This window comes from Amblyomma maculatum, chromosome 1, assembly GCF_055883805.1.
Source record: "Amblyomma maculatum isolate TAMU_Amacu chromosome 1, ASM5588380v1, whole genome shotgun sequence".
Lineage (NCBI taxonomy): Eukaryota > Metazoa > Arthropoda > Arachnida > Ixodida > Ixodidae > Amblyomma > Amblyomma maculatum.
The window spans coordinates 128,563,050-128,581,667 of NC_139344.1; the positions used below are offsets into that span (position 1 = coordinate 128,563,050).

Consider the following 18,618-nt stretch of genomic DNA (forward strand, 5'->3'; position numbering starts at 1 on the left):
AACGACATAAAGAACAATCAAATTCACTGAATCTGATCCTTTCTCCCTAAAAAAGGTGCTCTTTATTAAATTTATGGCAAATGTAAGATGTATTATGCTTGCAGACAAAATAAGTATTATTTCCTCGCGTAAAGAGTAGGCACTATTTTTCATAGCGGATTCGGAGAGCGCAAACAAAAGCTGTAGCTTTGGCAGTGTTGCATGTGTTGCACATGATGTATGAAACGGAGTATAGGTCTTGAAGAAAACTTGTGAGCGAATCCTCTGCCCGAGGGATGCGCACGACAAATACACTGCGGGCCGTGTAACAATCATCTTTAATCTCACAGGGGGCCGTCCAAGGCGGTGCGGGGTCGTCGTACGGGAGGGCAGGGGGTCGTCTCCGTGGAGAAGCGCCAGGAACGTAGAAGCAGGAACGAAGAGCAGGAGCGAAGAGCGCGAGACGACGGCGCGTGCCTTCCTTTATAGCCCCCTCGCGCGGGACCGGTTATTCCCGAACGAGCGGGGAGAGGGAAACAGGCAGCGCGCAGGGAGCATTGGGAAGTGGCGCGGCTTTCGAATGCGCGGCGCGCCACGGGCCCTACAGATATGTGGCGCAGGGCCCCACATCTTCTCCCCCCTCAGCGTCCGACCCGGGCTTCGCCAACAGCCGAGCCATGTCCATGTCTGAGCCCGGGTCGGCGTAAAATATGAAGGCTTGTCGCCTGGCTCTGGCGGGATGCCATCTCAGCTGGTCCGTGGGACGGGAGAAGCAGCAGGCATGGCGGGACTGTTCCGGCTGGCCCCTCTCTGGCAGCGGCCACATCCTCGAGGTCACAGCGCAGCTGGGCTCGGCCACGGATACGCCTGGCAGCGGCCCTGAGCTGCTACTCTACATTGCTGACCCCTTTCCACGTGGCGCCGTGCTGGATGCACTGGGGTACCCCTTTGCAGCAGGCGTTTCCGCCCCGGGCACACCTGGCTTCCTGAGGCCTGTACTCCAGGCCTGGGCAACGGGCTCCAATCCAGACTCGTTGAAGACGGCCAGCATGGCCGCACTGGTCACAATGATGGGCCATAAACCACTACAAACTAGGGGGTACCCCCTGTTTAAGTGGCCCCTCCTTGAACCATGCGCTGGGTGCGGTTTCCCGCCCCAGCGACGGTGGTTCATCTGGCTGCTGCAAAATCTTATCAGAATGCATTCTGAAAGAAGCAAAGACGTTAGACAAAGTAGTGCACTACCTTGGCCTTAGATTATAGCGTCGGTTGTGAACCGGGTTGCTACCTGTACGGCTTACTTTGGGGGAGATTGCTGCATCGCTTTGAGCTTTCCCCGCTTCGCAGTTATCGTCCTTGTGAAGGTGGTAAGCTTTCAAGTCTGTGATGTGCACCGGACCAGCGGTTTCACCGCTCGCCAACAACCGCAGCTGGTAGGTGAGTGGCGTGGTCCGTGCCGTAACTTCGAACGGTCCAACCCACTTATGCTCTAGCGACGCGGCGAAACCATGCGCTGCGTTACTAAGCGGGTGCGTTCTTTTCAGTACCAAGTCGTCCGTGTTGAAAACGACGTGACGACGACCTTTGTTGTACTGATCCGCTTGCTCCATGCGCGCGACATCGAGGTTTTCACGAGCCGCGCGCTACGCTGCCTCAAGGCGCTCACGGAGCTTTGCCGCATACTGCGTAAGCGGAGGGGGCGCAGGCCCCGCCGCGTCAAGTAGGGCGTTCTCTAGCGGAAAAGCGATCTCTTTCCCAAAATTCAAGTAAGCAGGTGTCATACCCACCGACCTGTTCACGGTTGTTCTAGTGGCGAAAGCCAGTTCGGACAGCCGTGCGTCCCAATCTCTATGCTGCTCGGTCGTCGCAACCAGCATACTCTTAACATTCCGATTCACTCCCTCGGTTATGTTGCTCTGAGCGGGGTAGGGACTCGTTTTCCTGTGGCGGATTTGAAGCGCCCGACAGGAATCAACAAAGGCTTTGCTTGTGAAATATGAAGCATTGTCTGTTATCAGGTCGGAAGGGAGACTGAAACGATTGAATGTCTCGAACAGTTTCTCCCAAATCCGTTCTGACACAAGCTTCCTAAGGGGGAAAACATCAACCCACTTGGAATAATGGTCCGTTATTACCAGGATATATTGGTGTCCGCGCGCGGAGCGAGGGAGGGGTCCCATGATATCGCACGCGACCACTTGCCACGGATAGTTGCTAACTACCGGCTTCATCATGCCAGCGGGTTTCCCCGCCCGAGGCTTGGCTACCTGGCAAACAGGACATGTACGGGCATAACCCAGCACATCCTTTCTCATACCTGGCCAGGTCGCGACACGGCATAACTTGTTGTAAGTCTTACTGCCGCTGCCATGGCCTGCCAGCGCTGAGTCATGAAAGTACCGGAGAAATCGTTTCCGCAACTTCCTCGGGACCACGACTCGGAAGGGGGATGCAATCGCCTCTTCCTCGTCAAGTTGGGGGATGTAGCGGAGCAGTAAGCCATCATCGCCCAGCAGATACGCGTCGTACTTGCTCTCAGCGTTTCCGGTGCAAGCTGCACTACTCGCAAGTTCTGTCAGCACCCGCTGGCATAGACCGTCTGCTTTCTGGGCCTCAATTAGCTCTTCCCTACTGACCGCTACTCCCCAATACAGATTTCTCTCTGCCTCGCTTCTTGGCAGGCGAGTAGTCGCCGCCACCAGCTGCTGCGCCTTCTCCCTCTCGCAGCACAGCGCGGAGCCTCTGTCCACTTCCTTTCTCTCTTTAACTACGCAGGGCGCGACACTCGCGTCCGCCCTTTCCTCCTCTTCACTAGCGGCGACGCCGCTTTCAGCAATGCTGGTCTGCGCCTCTTCTGCGCTTCTGCCATCCTTCAACGGTGCGCGCGATAAAGCATTGGCCACCTTATTCATGCTTCCGCGGCGGTACTCAATGGCGTACGCGTAACGTTGCAACGTCAGCGCCCATCTCGCAAGTCTGCCTGCAGGGTTTTTCAGCCTCTTTAACCACGAAAGTGCCTGGTGATCTGTCTGCACGGTGAAAACCGCTCCGTCTAGGTACAGGGGGGGGTCAAAAAATCCCAGGCCGCTCCGAACTGCCGCGGAGCAACTGCTCTCTGCTATCGCGGCGCTGTTATCGCACGCATGCCTCGCCGCGCTCGGGTTGCCAGGGTATGCTGTGAAAGGGGGTGAGGCCTCCCTCTTTTTCGCTCTCCTCGATAACGAAGATGGTAAAAAGATAGTGCGGCGTGCGCCTTTGTGTTTCGCTCTTCGCTCTTCGAGTACGGCTGTGATGCAGCGCTTCGCGGAGCAGGCGGCTGTTTGCCCAAAAGAAAGCTCAATGCTAGCGGCTATAAAATTTAGCGTCTGCTTCATCCTACTTTTCTGTTTACGATATCTTGCGTTTGCTTTCACATAAGCTCTTTTGTGGCTCATTGAGCCAATACTTTGGCTTTTCATGGACTATAGGACTGGTATTGTTGTTTTATGTTCTTATTTTCTCGTTATTTACTACATTCAAATTGTACCGGAGGTCGCATAGTTGGATTGCATGTCCAACTGGTTTTAGTGCTCCGTTACTTCGAGGTTGCTGTCGCAATTCTTGTATTATAGAATGAGTTTAGTGCTTCAGCGCAAATAAAGCAAATGAATTCGCTTGTGTCTGCGCAGTTAGGACGTGTCGCGGATGGTTCTGTGGGTATTTCTTGCATTGCTATCCGGTTTATATGTCTGGCCCTAGCACTCATCCGCCCGTACTGAAATGCCGAGAAGAAGAGTATTTTACTATTATGCCAGAAATAAAGCGCTAACGTCTAGATTTAAAACAAGCTGTCATATAACCAGTAAAATTTGTTCAGATTAACCGAGTTGCTCGTACGCCGTTCCCTCGAAATCAGGTGCCGCGCTTTTCTTAGAGCCACTGATATAAAGCGTTAACTCCGGAGAGGTATAAAGATAGAATGTGGGATTGCCTACTTGAGCCAGGATGTGTTTTCGGTTGGCGTTGCCCCCAGTTTTGTCCCCATCTCGGCGTTCAAGCTTGTTGCATTCGGCTCAGCAATGGGAGGGACTCATATCGCACTTTGACAGCAATACGTGTCTCTACAGTACACGCGCTGCTGCCCAGTCAGAGAACTTTAGTAGCGAGAGCTACATTGGCCACCGTCTCGCCATTTCGCCGGGCATGTCCGATGAGCGAAGAAAAAAGAATAAGACGTCGTGGGAGGGGGTAGGTGGCAGCTGACATGGCCAAGCGCTTGCTGGACGTAGAGCTTCCTGACATTACGTTAGGCAAAGGTGCCAACTCGGGCCTCTCCTTTCATATGGGAGGATGATATTACAATCAGCCTGCCAAGACCCCTTCATTCACATTATCCCTAGGCTACGCAGGCAACTTAATACGGCTTGGTTAAAGTGGGGCTGTATACGTTGATTGGTAGCTTACGTTATCGCGCCATCGCGAAGGTGGGAGTGAAAAGAGAAAGAGGTGCCGTATTGGAGGGTTTCGGACCACCGCGCGATAGAGGCTTTCGCCTCATCGCGCTTTAGTGGCAAAAAGTTCCCTCTGCAAAAAATAATGTCCTGTTAAAGTGCGGTGTGTCCCTCCAATTGCTAGAATGTAGGCACAAGCCCACATTCTATCTTTATACCAATCCGAAGTTAACGATGTATAACGGTGCTTCTAAGAGAAACGCGGCACCTGATTTCGAGGGAAGGGCATACGAGCATTTCGTTTAAACTCAACAAATTTGACTGGTCATATGACGGCTTGTCCTAAAACCTAGACGTTAGCGCTTGTTTTCTGGCATAATAGTAGAATACTCCTATTCTCGGTATCTTCAGTATGGGCGGATGAGTGCTAGGGCCCGAGATGTAAACATGAAAGCTGCATAATATTAATAGCAAAGCGTGAAGTACCCACAGAACCATCCGCGACACGTCCTAACTGCGCAGACACAAGCGAATTCATTTGCTTTACCTGCGCTGAAGCACTTAACTCATTCAATAATACAAGACTTGCGACAACAACCTCGAAGTAAGGAGCATAAAAAACCAGTTGGACATGCAATCTAACTATGCGTCCTCCGGTGCGATTTTAATGTAGTAAATTCCGAGAACATAAAGCAACAGTACCAGTCCTATATCCCATGGAAAGCCAAAGTACTGGCTCAGAGAGCCGCAAAAGAGCTTATCTGAAAGTAAACGCAAGATATCGTAAGCAGAAAAGTAGGATGAAGCAGACGCTAAATTTTATAGCCGCTAGCATTGCGCTTTCTTTTGGGCAAACAGCCGCCTGCTCCGCGAAGCGCTGCATCACAGCCGTGCTCGAAGAGCGAAACGTAAAGGCGCACTCCGCACTATCTATTTGTCATCTTCGTTATCGAGGAGAGCGAAAAGAGGGAGGCCTCACCCCCTCTCACAGTATACCCTGGCAACCCGAGCGCGGCGAGGCATGCGTGCGATAACAGCGCCGCGATAACGGCGAGCAGCTGCTCCGCGACAGTTCGGAGCGGCCTGGGATTTTTTTACCCCCCCTGTACATGTCGAACTTTGACAATGCGAACATTATCGCCAGGCATTCCTTTTCGATCACGGAGCAATTCCGCTCCGCCGATGTGAGCGTGCGGCTAGTGAACGCGACAGGGCGCAGCTTGCCCTCGTGTTCCTGCAACAAAACAGCTCCTACACCGGCATCACTAGCATCTGTCTGCACGACAAACTGCTTGTTCAGGTCGGGGAGGCACAAACTAGCGGTATTCGCTATCGCGCGAGCCAAGGCAACAAAAGCGTCGTTCTGTTCCTTGCCCCAGACCCACTTCGAGCCTTTCCACAACAGCTGGTTCAACGGCCTAGCGAGCTCTGAACAACTAGGGATGTATAGTCTGTAGAAGGCAACCATTCCCAAAAACCTCTGCAAGCTTTTCACGTCCGGCGGGCAGGGGTAGTTCAGGATTGCCTGCAGTTTGTCATCGTTTGGTCTCAAAGTGCCATCATCAACCACAAATCCCAAAAGGTTCACTCTCTTTGATGCCAACTGCACTTTCTTTGGGTTGATCGTTATACCCGCACGTCTCATTCTATCAAAAACGGAATTCAGGTGAATGAGATGCTCTTCAAACGACTGTGAGAATATCATGACGTCGTCGAGGTACGCCATCGCGTAGTTGAACCTTGCATCGCCCAGCACGATGTCCATCAATCGCATGAACATGATCGGAGTATCAGACAAACCAAACGGGAGTTGAGTAAATTCGAAGAGCCCACGGTGACAGGTGAATGCGGTTTTCTGAATGTCACCTTCCGCCACCTCAATCTGCAGGTACCCTCTGCTTGCATCCAGGACTGTGAAGAACCTTGCGTTCCCTAACGCGTACATCACAGCCTCGATCGACTGGAAAGGGTACGCAACCGTAGGCGTCAGTGAGTTGAGCTTTCGATAATCAACACACAGCCTGACCGAACCATCTTTCTTTGGCGCTAGAACCGCTGGGGACGCCCAGGGACTTTGTGAGGTTCTCACCGCGCCGGTATCAATCATCTCGTCAAGGGCGCTGTCGAGAAGCTGTCTCTTATGCGCGTTAACGGCCGCGGGTTACATCTGAAAAGGCGCGCATCACCCGTTTCGATCTCGTGCTGAAGCAAGTCGGTTCTGCCTGGTTTCTCTGTGAAGCAATCCGAAAATGGGACTAAAGTCTCCACGAGCCTTCGGCGCTGACTACCGGTTCCTGAGAAGGACGCAATAATTGCTTCTAATGGGCTACCATTCAGTGTCGCGGGGGAGCCGTCTGCCACACAAGCGTGGATGCTAGCTCGCTGGGCGACGCATTCCTGTTTGGGTGCGCTAACAAAGGGAATGAGAGGGGTGAAGGGGCTGTAGTGATAGCCGTTCTCCTCCACGTCAAGCACAATGCCTTCGCTCGAAAGAAAATCTCTTCCCAGAATAACTGGTATGGCTAAGCCGGGCAGATAGACGAAGCGATGCCTCCGCTTCCTGCCGTCAAAATGCAGGACCAGACGTACCGCTCCCTCCGCTTTTGCCGTCCTTGCTGCTAAGCTCAAAGGGGTTTCGGCTGGCCTGACACGGATGTTACATCTACGGCAGGCCTCGAACACATCATCACCGACCAGTGACAGAGTTGAGCCCGTGTCAACGAGTGCCGAGTAGCTTTGACCAGCTAACCGCACTAGCATAAAAGGGCTCGAGCGCGACAACATTCCTTGCGCTCTACAGGCGAGGGGGACAAAAGCCTCTGCGCCCCCGGGGCGGTCACCCGGTGACGCGGCGTGGGAGTACATTTCCCATTTTCCGCCATGGCTACCACGAAATTCTCCCGCCGACGGCGACAGGCTGGTGTTACCAATTATGGCCGCCAGCGGTCCGCGTTTCCCTGCATACGCCTTGCTTGACAATCTCGTGCCACGTGGCACGGCTGGTTGCAATTCCAGCAAAGCCGATCGTTCACCTGCCGCGCGGTCGGGGGATGCCGCGTTCCACGAAGCGGTTGGGGACGTCTTTCCCCTCTTTCCGCGCCTATGCGGACGTCGCTGGTGAGCCCAGCTCGACACCTCTGCTCGAACGCGTACGGGTCAAGAGCGCGAGGAATAGCGGAGCCTTCCGCTGGCCTTTCCTGCCCTACCGTCATTACGGCTGCGCCTCTGGCGCGCGGTGCGGAGTCTTGGCCTCCGGCCCAGGCGCATCGCGGCTCTAGCGATTCGGCTGGCCTGGGGGGTGGCTGGTAGCGCAATTCAGCGAGTAAATCCGCCTGTACTACCTTCACTTCCTGTGCTAGGGCCTCGTGGTTTGCAAAACCACGTCTCCGCAAATACGGCTTGAAGCCCGGATGGCATTGCCTGATCACGCGCACGACCTGTTCAAGATCGGTTGCCGTGGGATCTGCCCTCTTGTAGAGCTCCTGCATTGCGCGTACATACTCGAGGAGGCTCTCCTCTGGGTGCTGTGTGTGCAACGCTAGCTCCTCTAGCATCCGGCGTTCGTAATCGGGCGGCAAGAACTCGGCGTGGAAGTGATCTGTGAAGTCTGCCATCGACTGGAAGGCCGGCTGACAGCGTCTCCATCGCGCCACGCTCTCAACAAGTGCCACGGGGATTACCTGCACTAGCACCACGTCGTCTGGGGAACCCAGTGCCCTCTGATAATCCTCGAGTTTTTGCAAGAACTCGTGGACTGACTTCACGTCCGTGTAGCCGGAAAAGGAGCGAACCTCTACATCTATCCGCGGACTCGGGACTGTCGCCGCAGCTGTGGCTTGGTTGGCGCTAGCCACCGAACTGAGCTGACGGGTGAACACCGACAACATTTCGTTCATCTGCGTCATCAGGGCGGCCGCATCGGTAACCTGCCTAGACTCTACTGCATCCCTCACCTCACTTCCGGACGCACTGGCGTCCGAAGCGGCGGCCCTATCTGGCACGTCTTTTCTCGGAGGCATTGCACTCAACAACTAAGGCCAGCCGGGAGCCGCAGAACTGCTGCACGCGCACGACTACCACCTAGCCCGCGTCAGAAGGCTATTCACAAAGGCTAAACACTAAACACTTCATAAAACTAACATATGCATAAAAACAAAATTAAAACACAAACCGCCGGACACTTAAAAACACTCACATAACCCAAAACAAAATTAAAACACTGTACAAGCACCACTATACTACACTCCGCCTCATATGCACTCACGCTAGCCCTAAACTCAAAATGGCGTCGCGCCTATCAATGCAAAGGACCGGCCCGTCGTGTTGCCGTGCGCTGCCACGTCGGCAGAGAAATCGTCCACATGGGTGCTAATTCAGCCCCACATTGGGCGCCAGTTGTGGGCGATTTCTCTGCCCGAGGGATGCGCACGACAAATACACAGCGGGCCGTGTAACAATCATTTTTAATCTCACATGGGGTCGTCCAAGGCGGTGCGGGGTCGTCTCCGTGGAGAAACGCCAGGAGCGAAGAGCGCGAGATGGCGGTGTGTGCTTTCCTTTATAGCCCCCTTGCACGGGACCAGTTATCCCCGAATGAGCGGGGAAAGGGAAACAGGCAGCGCGCAGGGAGCATTGGGAAGTGGCGCGGCCTTCGAATGCGCGGCGCGCCACGGGCCCTACAGATATGTGGCGCAGGGCCCCACAAACTGCCAATTGCATTTTTGTCTGTCATGTATATTATTTTATTTGTGTTGCTTTTTTAATGGTGATAGGAATTTCACAAGCAACCCTCATGTGCTACCATTTGCTTAGTAAGTGCTGTAAAAATCTTTATGCTCAATTTTCGGAGCCCTCCAGTACACTGTCTCTCATAGCCTTACTGCTTTGGGACGTTAAACCCAACAAATCAAAACCAAAACCAAACAAAAATGCATAGTTGCGAGGTGACTTTTGATTATGTAGGATTGCTACGCTAAATAACTGAGCAAGTCAGTCATCCACTCATCTGTAATAATGTTCGCTTGGAAAAAAAAAAAAGGAAGGTACCTGTGTTCTGAAATAAATGCCCCCCCCCCAAAAAAAGATTCAGCTGAATTCTCAAAAAATAAACCAAGAAGTCATCCAATGTTCTAATTATTGTATTAGGCCTATACAAGCTTACACTAACATTTTTGACAGAAGTCTTGTTCTGCCATTTGTTATCAAATGTTGTTCACAAGCTGCATCAGTAATACATTTTCTCAGTTGAGGGCTGAAATGCACCATGCTTCAGCATTCTAACTCTTTAAATGTTTTTTTCATAATGGAAATAGAAAAATTTACAGTCTTCAGGTGCAAGTGCAGAAATGTCACAGTGCTTCTGCTCCTGCGTCGACTGCACCATTCTTCCGGACGAGAATTATTGCACCATTCCATTAAAAATGAACAAACTATGTCAAAGTGCGTCCCAATTGTGGTAATGTCAGGCTATCTAGGTGAGCTTAGAAAGAGGATGCACTTGTCACTATTTACGCTAGTCATATTTAGCACCTTGGTTTGCAAAAATTAAAAGTTATTGCAAGCGAGAAATTTTGTTAGCATTTATCACTAGAATTTTGGTTGGTCTCCGTCACATGTTCATGTGTACCCTTTGATATAACACAATCATCGAAGTGTTTGGGAAAAATGTGCTGCCAAAAGTGATATGCTTATGGAAAATTCGAGTGGGAGAGCAGGCACACTTGAGAGCACTTCGAAAGTGCTCTCAGACAAGCGGGCGCCCTCCAGTGGGAGAGCAGGAGTAGAATCACCGACTTCCAATGGTAGAGAAGGAGGGCTTTTCCTCTGCTGAGAGCGCCCGAGTGCACTCCCGGCTGCTCCCTCGTCTATAACAAGAGTAGAGGAAGTAGCATGGCATAAAGCGTCATATCCGCACCATCTTCTTCTTTTTTCTTTTTCTTTTTTTTTTTTTCTCCTCTCGAGTCTGCGACGCTCAAAATGGCGGCTTCAAAGCGTCGGCGCTCGGCAAGCGTAAAGCATTGCTCAGGTGCTGTATGCATGTTTGAGAGTCGCGAAAGGGCCAAAGCAGGCAGATCGCCACGCTGTGCGAACAAAGGCATACAAAACAGGCGGTTCTACACGGAGCGTTAGCTTCTCCTCCGGTTGCAACTGCCGCCGCTGCGGGCAGACGGATAATGCTGGGGAGAGAAGTGTGGTCATATGGTTGTGGTGCTCTGCTCTCGACACGTAGAGAGCGTTCCCGTGGGAGGACAGTTACACCCTCGCTCGGCGTGCTCCTGTACTGCTCTGTACTGCTCGGCACCTCTGCTCTAGTCCCCCCAACCAAATGCACCATTAGTCTTCAATGCATATTTAGTCAAGCTTGTGTACTGTGCCATTGCGTGGACATTATTGCGCTACTACCTGAATGCTGCAGTAAAACTTGAGGTTGCTGGAAGTGTATTCAAGTAATCTCGAGATTAGTGGCAGTGCTGAACCTGCATGGCGTTCAGTGGCATAGAGTTTTCGAGGTTGTTACCAAACTCTTCCAAATTACCTTGTCAACAGTGCACTGGCTGTTCAGATAATTTGGTGCAAATAGCATTGCAAATTATGGGGCCTCAAAAGAATTCCTAATTGACTGGGATTCCGAATAAGCCTGTTGAAATATTTTATCTTTTTGTATGTGGCAGCCTCTGTGCCTCATCTCGGGAACAAATGGTTATGTAACATCCTTTGACTAGTACCAATCTCTGCATTACCGCCCATTTGTCAAGCACTGTAATCTTGAGATTTACAGTAGAACCTCACTGTCACATTTCACACGTGATCACTGAAAAAAACACATGATATCAGGGGTGGAAGCAGGCTCGAGCATTTTGGAGCATCTCAGGGAGCAGTAATAATACCATTCTGGAGAGGCTTTGGAGCAATAAAATGATAATGTTGAAGCATGTTCTTAGGATGAACAATTTTAATAATTGCAAATTTCTATTCCTGACATACTTTTAAAAAAATTCATTTTGATTCCTTTTTATTCAACATTCAATGCTGTGCTGATTACACACGCTTCTCTAACAAGGCACGACTAATAGCCAAAATATGTACAAATGTTTAAAATAACCCCAGCTGACCTGAGCAACTATTTGGAATAGTCTAGCAGCAGACAGAATGCTTGCTTCTACATTTCATTACTGAACATCAAGTTTGACTAAAAGCCTCTGGCTATTTTGACTTGATAAATTCAAATATGGAATCTACCACTTCGATTCGCTCAAGCACCCCCTCCGGTTTTGAGTTCACATCAGTGAGCCGCACATTTCCTCTTCCTATCTCGTGTATATTTTTGTGATCCAATGCCTGTGCCAATAAATTTCTGAGCACTGGTCAGTAGTGTCTTCAGGGAGGACAGACAACCCTGAAGGGGTAACCTTTTCTTCCTTAGCTTATTTGCTTCACTCCCTTCTGCCAGTGGCTCCTCATGTTTTTGTTTGAGTGGCACTGTGACTCCCTTGATTTCAACACATTGGCTTTAAGCCCTGTATGGCTTTTCAGCATGCTTGAGAACATTTCTAATGATTGGCACCTTTATGACATCACCTGCGTAATGCTTCAGGTATGCCTTCGTAGGCTTGATGCGCTTATTATTAACAAAGAGGCAATAGGGTGAAGTTCCTAGCTGCTTGTTTTCATAGCAAAAGCATGAGAACAACTAGCGTAGCTCTTTCCAGGCAGACAAGTTTCCCAGCAGCTCGTGGTAGTTTGCACTCACTGCTCTTGCTTCTCTCACCACCGGAGATCCAAAGGACTGGGAAAAGCTATGTCAAGTGAACAAAATAATTTTTTCACAGTTAATTCCCTGCCGTGCTTGTGGCTTGTTTTAAATTTACTTGCGAACAAATATTTATTATGCTCCACTCTTTTCTAGTTAAAAAAAATGTTATTTGTATTATCCTCAGTGCAATATGCGTTGTCATACTTTTGCCACCAGTGTGCTGCCATCATTACAATTATGGCGGCTCCTATATCATCGACGCGCAACTGACAGCATGCCACCAACCTGTTGTGTTTCTCGTGATCGCTTGATCAGATTGGATCGGATCACAATTTTTTGTAAGTAATGCCATTAAAGGCCTACTATTCAACACAAACCCACGCTCTGTAAAATTTGATGGCAAAACATTGAGGCAGCCAGGCATTTGGAGAAGTTTGGGAGCAGGATGGAGCAGGGAAAGCAGTGTAGAGCTGGATAGAGTACATGAAGCAGCCTGTAATAGCCAGGCACATTGAAAAAAACAAAGAAGCTGAAGGAGGGACGAGAGCAAACATTTATTTCAATCATAGTGTGTGAAAAAGTTACATGCTGTTATCAGCTACTTTCCTTTTTCTCCACTGACATGCTACCAGTAGTTCACGGAGCTTGTGCTTTTCTGCTTTTCTCATTTGAATCGCCACGCTGCTCTACTTAGTGTCATGTTGTAATGCTTGCTCTCAGTTGCGTCCATCTTGTAGGCCATGCAGAAACTGGTTTTAATTTCCACAAATATTGAAACAGATAATTTCAGTACATTTGAAATACTTTAATACCCAATAATGCATAGAGCCAATTTTATTACTCTATACACCTTAAATATAAGAAAAAATTTGCAAGTTGCATAGGGGGAGCATCAGATGTTGGGAAGGAAAAAGTTAACTACTTATATTGAAAATTTTGAAGGGTAGCAATGATCACATCGTGGTAGTCTAAATCTGCACTTTCTTCAGGAAAACATCAGGAAGCTTCAGGAAGCTTTCTCTAACAGGAAGAGCAGATTTGTTGTCTTGGCTACATTTAGATGTCTTTTTTTGTTTTGGTGACACTGAACCATGCTCTTCTGCCATTTCAAAGGTCAGAATTTTTACTGAAGTGGTTGGTGAGTACATGAAAGAGAACTTAAAGAAAGTAGCTTGACGGGCAAGCCATGTCTAGATATAGAGCACAGTTGCCCTGAGCTGCTTAAAAATGCAGATTCTGCTGCTTTAAAGTGCCCTAAGGGAGTTCTATAGACCCTATGCAAAATTGCTGCCATCTATTGGACCTTCAGCGAATCGCGCTACGCGACGCCACGTTGAAGGGTTGAGTGAGTAGGCTGCGCTTACGGCTGCTGCCGTCGCACTAGCTGCGTCTGCTTTGTGCTGTGGTTTCCGTGCTATTTGTTCACATTCAGAGCAAAAAAATGGCGGAATAACAGACGATCGACTTGTTCACGCTGCCTACATTCCAATTTTACTTCATGAAGCGATACTGCACTGCCAAAACTTCTTGCGAACGGTGGCATCAGCGTAGCTACGAACGGCAAAACTTTCGTTGTTGCTCTGGTGCATTCCTTAATACACTGCTCAAATAGGCATCCATGAAAGGGCAAAACATATTGATATTGCTTCCGGATGTAAAACATGTCTGCGATGTCATTACGCTGCGTCAGCCGCCGCAGGATGTCCAGCACGGGCAAGGCTCAACTTATTGTTACTGCGCCCGGTGCTTGGCCATGGTCATTGTCGTTCCGTATAGTATATTGTACGGATACACGTACATGAAGGCGCTTAAGGTTGTTTCTTTTTTTTTTTTTTTAATATAGGACTGATGCCTAATAAATACTGCCCCGGAGTACTGCCGCGGAGGCGGGTACTCTATCCCGATGGGCCTTCACAATTCCCAGTACATCGCACACTACTGTTCTCATCCCCTGTCTGAACGTTTAGCCGCTCATGTATCTTGTTAGCGTATAAACAACGATATAGTAGATCCCATATTCTATACATTATTGGCTAAACCCCCCAACCACGTTAATTTGCCGGTGAAATGTGACAGGTCAACGATGTGATTCCATGCGCGCTGATCCTCCTCAGATATGTAGCCCCTGTTGCCGTCCTATTTCATGAAAATAAATATATGTTGGCAGATACTGCTGTCTGCGAAGTCACATCCCAGAGGTCTGCCTTATACCCAGACACATCAAGCTCCTTCATGGACGCATATTCGAGCAGTGCTTTGAGTAATGCGCAGTTTTTGCAGCAAAGTCATTCTCCTCTCCAATGCCGCTTTTGTTTTCTTCTCCTTTTCATTTTTTTTTGTTGTCCATGTCATGGACGAGCTTAGTACTAAGACAGGCACCAACTATTGGAGCCTATTCAGAGTCTGTGCAAGTTTCTAGCATTTGAGAAAATCAGTTTTTTTTTTATATGTTTCGGGAGGGGGGCGAATGAGGTTTTAGTGGCTTTCTTTGCTTATGTAGATTTTGAGTGAAAACAATTAATAGCACTACATTCTCGTGCAGTATTCGACACTAGCGATATTCTTCTTAAAATCATTTTATAAAAACATAGCAAACTTAACGGGCTGTCTAGCGTTGAATGGCGGTTTTCTTTTTATACGGACGAACTTCGGTAATATGAATCTTACGGGGTCACATCCGAACAATCGTATCATCAAAACGAAAGAAAATAAGTGTGCAAAAGCGTGAGAAAGGCAGTCGTGCAGATCTGTTTACGTCCGAGAAAGTTTATTACGCTCGCGCGGTCACAGTTCGTCACTCGCGGCGCGCACAGCATGACAGGCGATCGTGATGTCGGGGACGTGAGGGCAGCGTACCTCTACAGACTTCTCGCGGCACGTACAGCACGACAAGAGATGGCGACGCACCGGTCGCGCAGTGCAGCAGATTGCTCGCGATGCGTACAGCGCAACTAGCCGACGCGAAGTCTACAATGTGCGCCGCCGACTACTCACGGCTGCTGCAAACTTTTCGCGGCATGGAAAATGATCGCGGTCCTGGCGATGTGCGGTCCGTGCACCTCCACATACTCTCACGGCGTGTACAGCACGACAGGAGATAGCAACATGCGGGCGATCGCAAAGCCAGCGATATGCGGTCTGTGCGCGCCCACTTGGTATGCCGCTGCCAGCTACTGCGGTTGCGACGTCTGCAGTTTGTGAGCCACGCGCCGCTGAAAGCTTTTCGTGGCGTGAGCCCGAGAATCGCGACGTTGACGAAGTGTGGACCACGCATCAGCACAAACTGCTAGTGATGCATACACACAGCGTGGCTGACGATCACAGATTCAACAATGTGCGGGCAGTGCGTAGTGCTCAAGGTTGTAGTCACAGTTTGTATCATCCGTCGTGGCATGGGAAAGTGTTTGAAACATCCGAAACTTTGCACATTGTACACAATGTACTCTGGCCTAGGAATTTCGCGAATTCGTATTGTCCCGAAATTCGTACCACCCGAATTTGTATCACCGAGAGTTTACTGTAGCTGCCGAACATGATTTGCAAAGTCCGAATTTATGGGGAGTGCAGTCAGTTAACACCTGGAAAAACATCAATGTCATCATTGCGGAGCTGTGATGCATGGCATTCTTTTTTTGTGGGGGGGCCATATAGCTAAATAACAAACATTATTTGCCAGCAGCAATTCAGGGAAGTAGTAGAATGTACCGAGCAATGGATGTGGTACATACATTTATAGGGCTGGTTATTTTTAGACAAAATAAAGTTGGAAGATGTCTGCGCTCATCCTTGTTTCTACTGCGATAGCCGCAGTAGCAAACCTCGCTGCTCAGCGCGGTAAGGCTCGCTACAGACGATATTGCTCTGTGGGTGGTGGCGAATGGTTGAGTTTCAATCCCTACCTCATTACACCATTTTGATGGCATGCCACGAAGGTTAAACGAAAAAAAACAGCATTATTCAGCAATATTAATGGGGAAAAAAAAAAAAGAACTGGTGTGGTCCTAATTAAGGCGTAACGTAGCTCCTTTTCGATTCACCTCACATAACTCGCAGAGAAAAAATCTCGCATTAATAAAAAAAAAATAGTAAACAGCGCGGTGACCGCTATCACTTTAGCAACAACAATAATGCGAACTCGTGCTAGACGAGAACAGCTATAGGGTAGAGGTAGTTGCTGCCACGTATACTTTGAGTCATACCTTTTGCAAGTCGTGTTCTGGAGACGTATCTCAGCAACTGAAGCCTGAACGGAGTCGACTATATTCTATTTATCGATGAATCGAATGCGTAGACGTTAGATATTGCGCTGGAGTTTAAGAGAACATTCTGGCGCCTTTGAAGTGCCAAAACGTTTTTTATCTGGATATCTGGCCGTATACATACGGGCAAAATCTGTTGACAGTTTGTATGCATGAAACCGTAAAAGCTGGGATGAGTTGGCGCAACAGGGAAATCAGAAACAACACTCTTGCAGATCTTTAACGTGAAAAGGTGATGCGCAGTTCATCTACAGACAAATTAAACACACCGTGGACGATATATCTGCCTTAGCACAGACTTGCAATCTTCCAAAGCACGCTAAATAAGATACCATTTTACAATTCAGGCACGCCATTGATCGAAAATGCGCCTAGCGCGACAACCACTCGAGAGCAGATTAACACAAGCCTCATCTTCTACACTCTTATTTCGGTTTTGCATACAACAAGGGACGCAACAGTATGTCTGCATTATCGGCGACAACGAGCATTAATGAAGCCGGCCACGCAAACCTCTAGTATGCCGCTTGCAGCTCCTCAATTCAGCTACCCTTAAACATGGCGGAAACGCGCGCGGCAGCTGAAAGATGGCAGCAATTTTGAATAAGGTTTATAACTGCTGGAACATGCATTTCTTGGGTGCTCCAAGAATTGCTCTAAATCACGGTTTGGGGGTGGCGCCACTGAATGTCATTTGCTTGTGTGATTATGAAACTCTTATGAATTTTGTCTAGGTAATGTGGCGTCAGAAAAATCTGACCCCCTCAACATGCTTCACCCATATTTTCCCTGCCTCAGCTGGGCTTGTATTTCGTATCAAATGTTAATGTATTGAAAAGCATGTACTTGTTAATATTCTCGGGACTGTCACTTTTTTGTGTTGTACTCGTTGTTGCTTGTTTGTTCAGTGACCTATCCTGACATGTTTGTTTCAAAGTGACTAAATGAGAGGCCTGCTCTTTCTTTTTAATTTCAGAACAACAAGGCCTATTTGGAAAAAAGTCTCAAGGAGTCTGAGAATAACCTTAGGGAAATGATTGTTCAAAAGCAGAGCATGCACTGACATGGACGTGAGTTTGTATACTTAACATGCAGCAGTTACTATTTATGCTACGGAATGAAATATCACCACATCTGGTATCTGGAATCATTTAAAGGATGGGCAGTGAAGATGTGGAGCACATAAGACTTAGACTGGTTGTCTGTTGTGAATGCTGGGGAAGAACTTTTTAAGGACTCATCTTGTTTGAAGAAAGTTGAAGCCTTTCCCGTGGTTACATTGTTTTAGAGTAAGCGGTCTTAATATCATCATTTTTGTACATTGTGAATTAGCCTTGAATTTATTAATAAACATTTGGTTGGAAGCTGGAATGCATTTATGTCTGACTAAAGGTTTTTATGCCAGCATCTTTGCCTGGCTTGACTGCTATCATTTACAATGGTATAGCTCTACAATACCCCGATACCGTTGAATGTAGGTTTTTTTTATTCTGCATTTTCACTTGTAAGGGCAAGCATAATTATCCGCTCAACTTTAGCAGTGGCATCTTTGATTATGAACAAAACGTTGTGGGCTAGTTGGTTCATCGCAAGGGGGAAACAGCGCAAGCAAAACACGGACAAAAAGGGAGGACGAGACACACACAGCGCTGACTTACAACTGAACAAAGATAAAGAATTGCAGTTCTTATCGAGAGCTGGATGATCTGTGTTTACCTGTATGTTTTCTGATGGCGTTGACTGTTCCCAACCAGGTTGTTGTTGTATCCCTTGATGCTACTGTATATTTACTGACGTGTCTGAAATAAACATTCAGTTGTAAGTCAGCACTGTGTGTGTCTCGTCCTCCCTTTTTGTCCGTGTTTAGCTTGCGCTGTTTCCCCCTTGTATCTTTGATTAATAGGTTTTAACTGAGACCTTTGTTCCGAGGAAAAACCAGGCCCTTGCATCAAAGAAATGCAATTGCTTTTTCAGACTAGCAGGGCACGTTGTTAATCCGGTCCTTGCATTTGCGTGGAAGCCGTGATTATAAAAAGCATCGCAAAATACATGCCTGAGAAGTCTTGATGATTGGAATGGCGGTTTAACCATTCAGTAAGGTACAGTTGTGGGGAACAGTTGTGGAGGAATAAATTATTTGCCCATTGGCACCACGTACCAAACAGGAAGTAGAGCAGCAAAGGATAAAATTGTGGAA

General features: G+C 48.6%; 1 protein-coding gene across 1 annotated transcript in view; it reads left to right on the plus strand.

Annotated features, from left to right (window-relative positions):
- Window positions 1-17,792, plus strand: part of Pfdn1 (prefoldin subunit 1) — a 29,322-nt gene extending 11,530 nt beyond the window's left edge. Inside the window, exon 4 of the mRNA XM_084588978.1 lies at window positions 17,398-17,792. Coding sequence (XP_084445104.1) covers window positions 17,398-17,484 — 87 coding nt within the window. The 3' untranslated portion in view covers window positions 17,485-17,792. The remainder of the gene's footprint in view (window positions 1-17,397) is intronic.
- The last annotated feature ends 826 nt before the right edge of the window (window positions 17,793-18,618 follow it).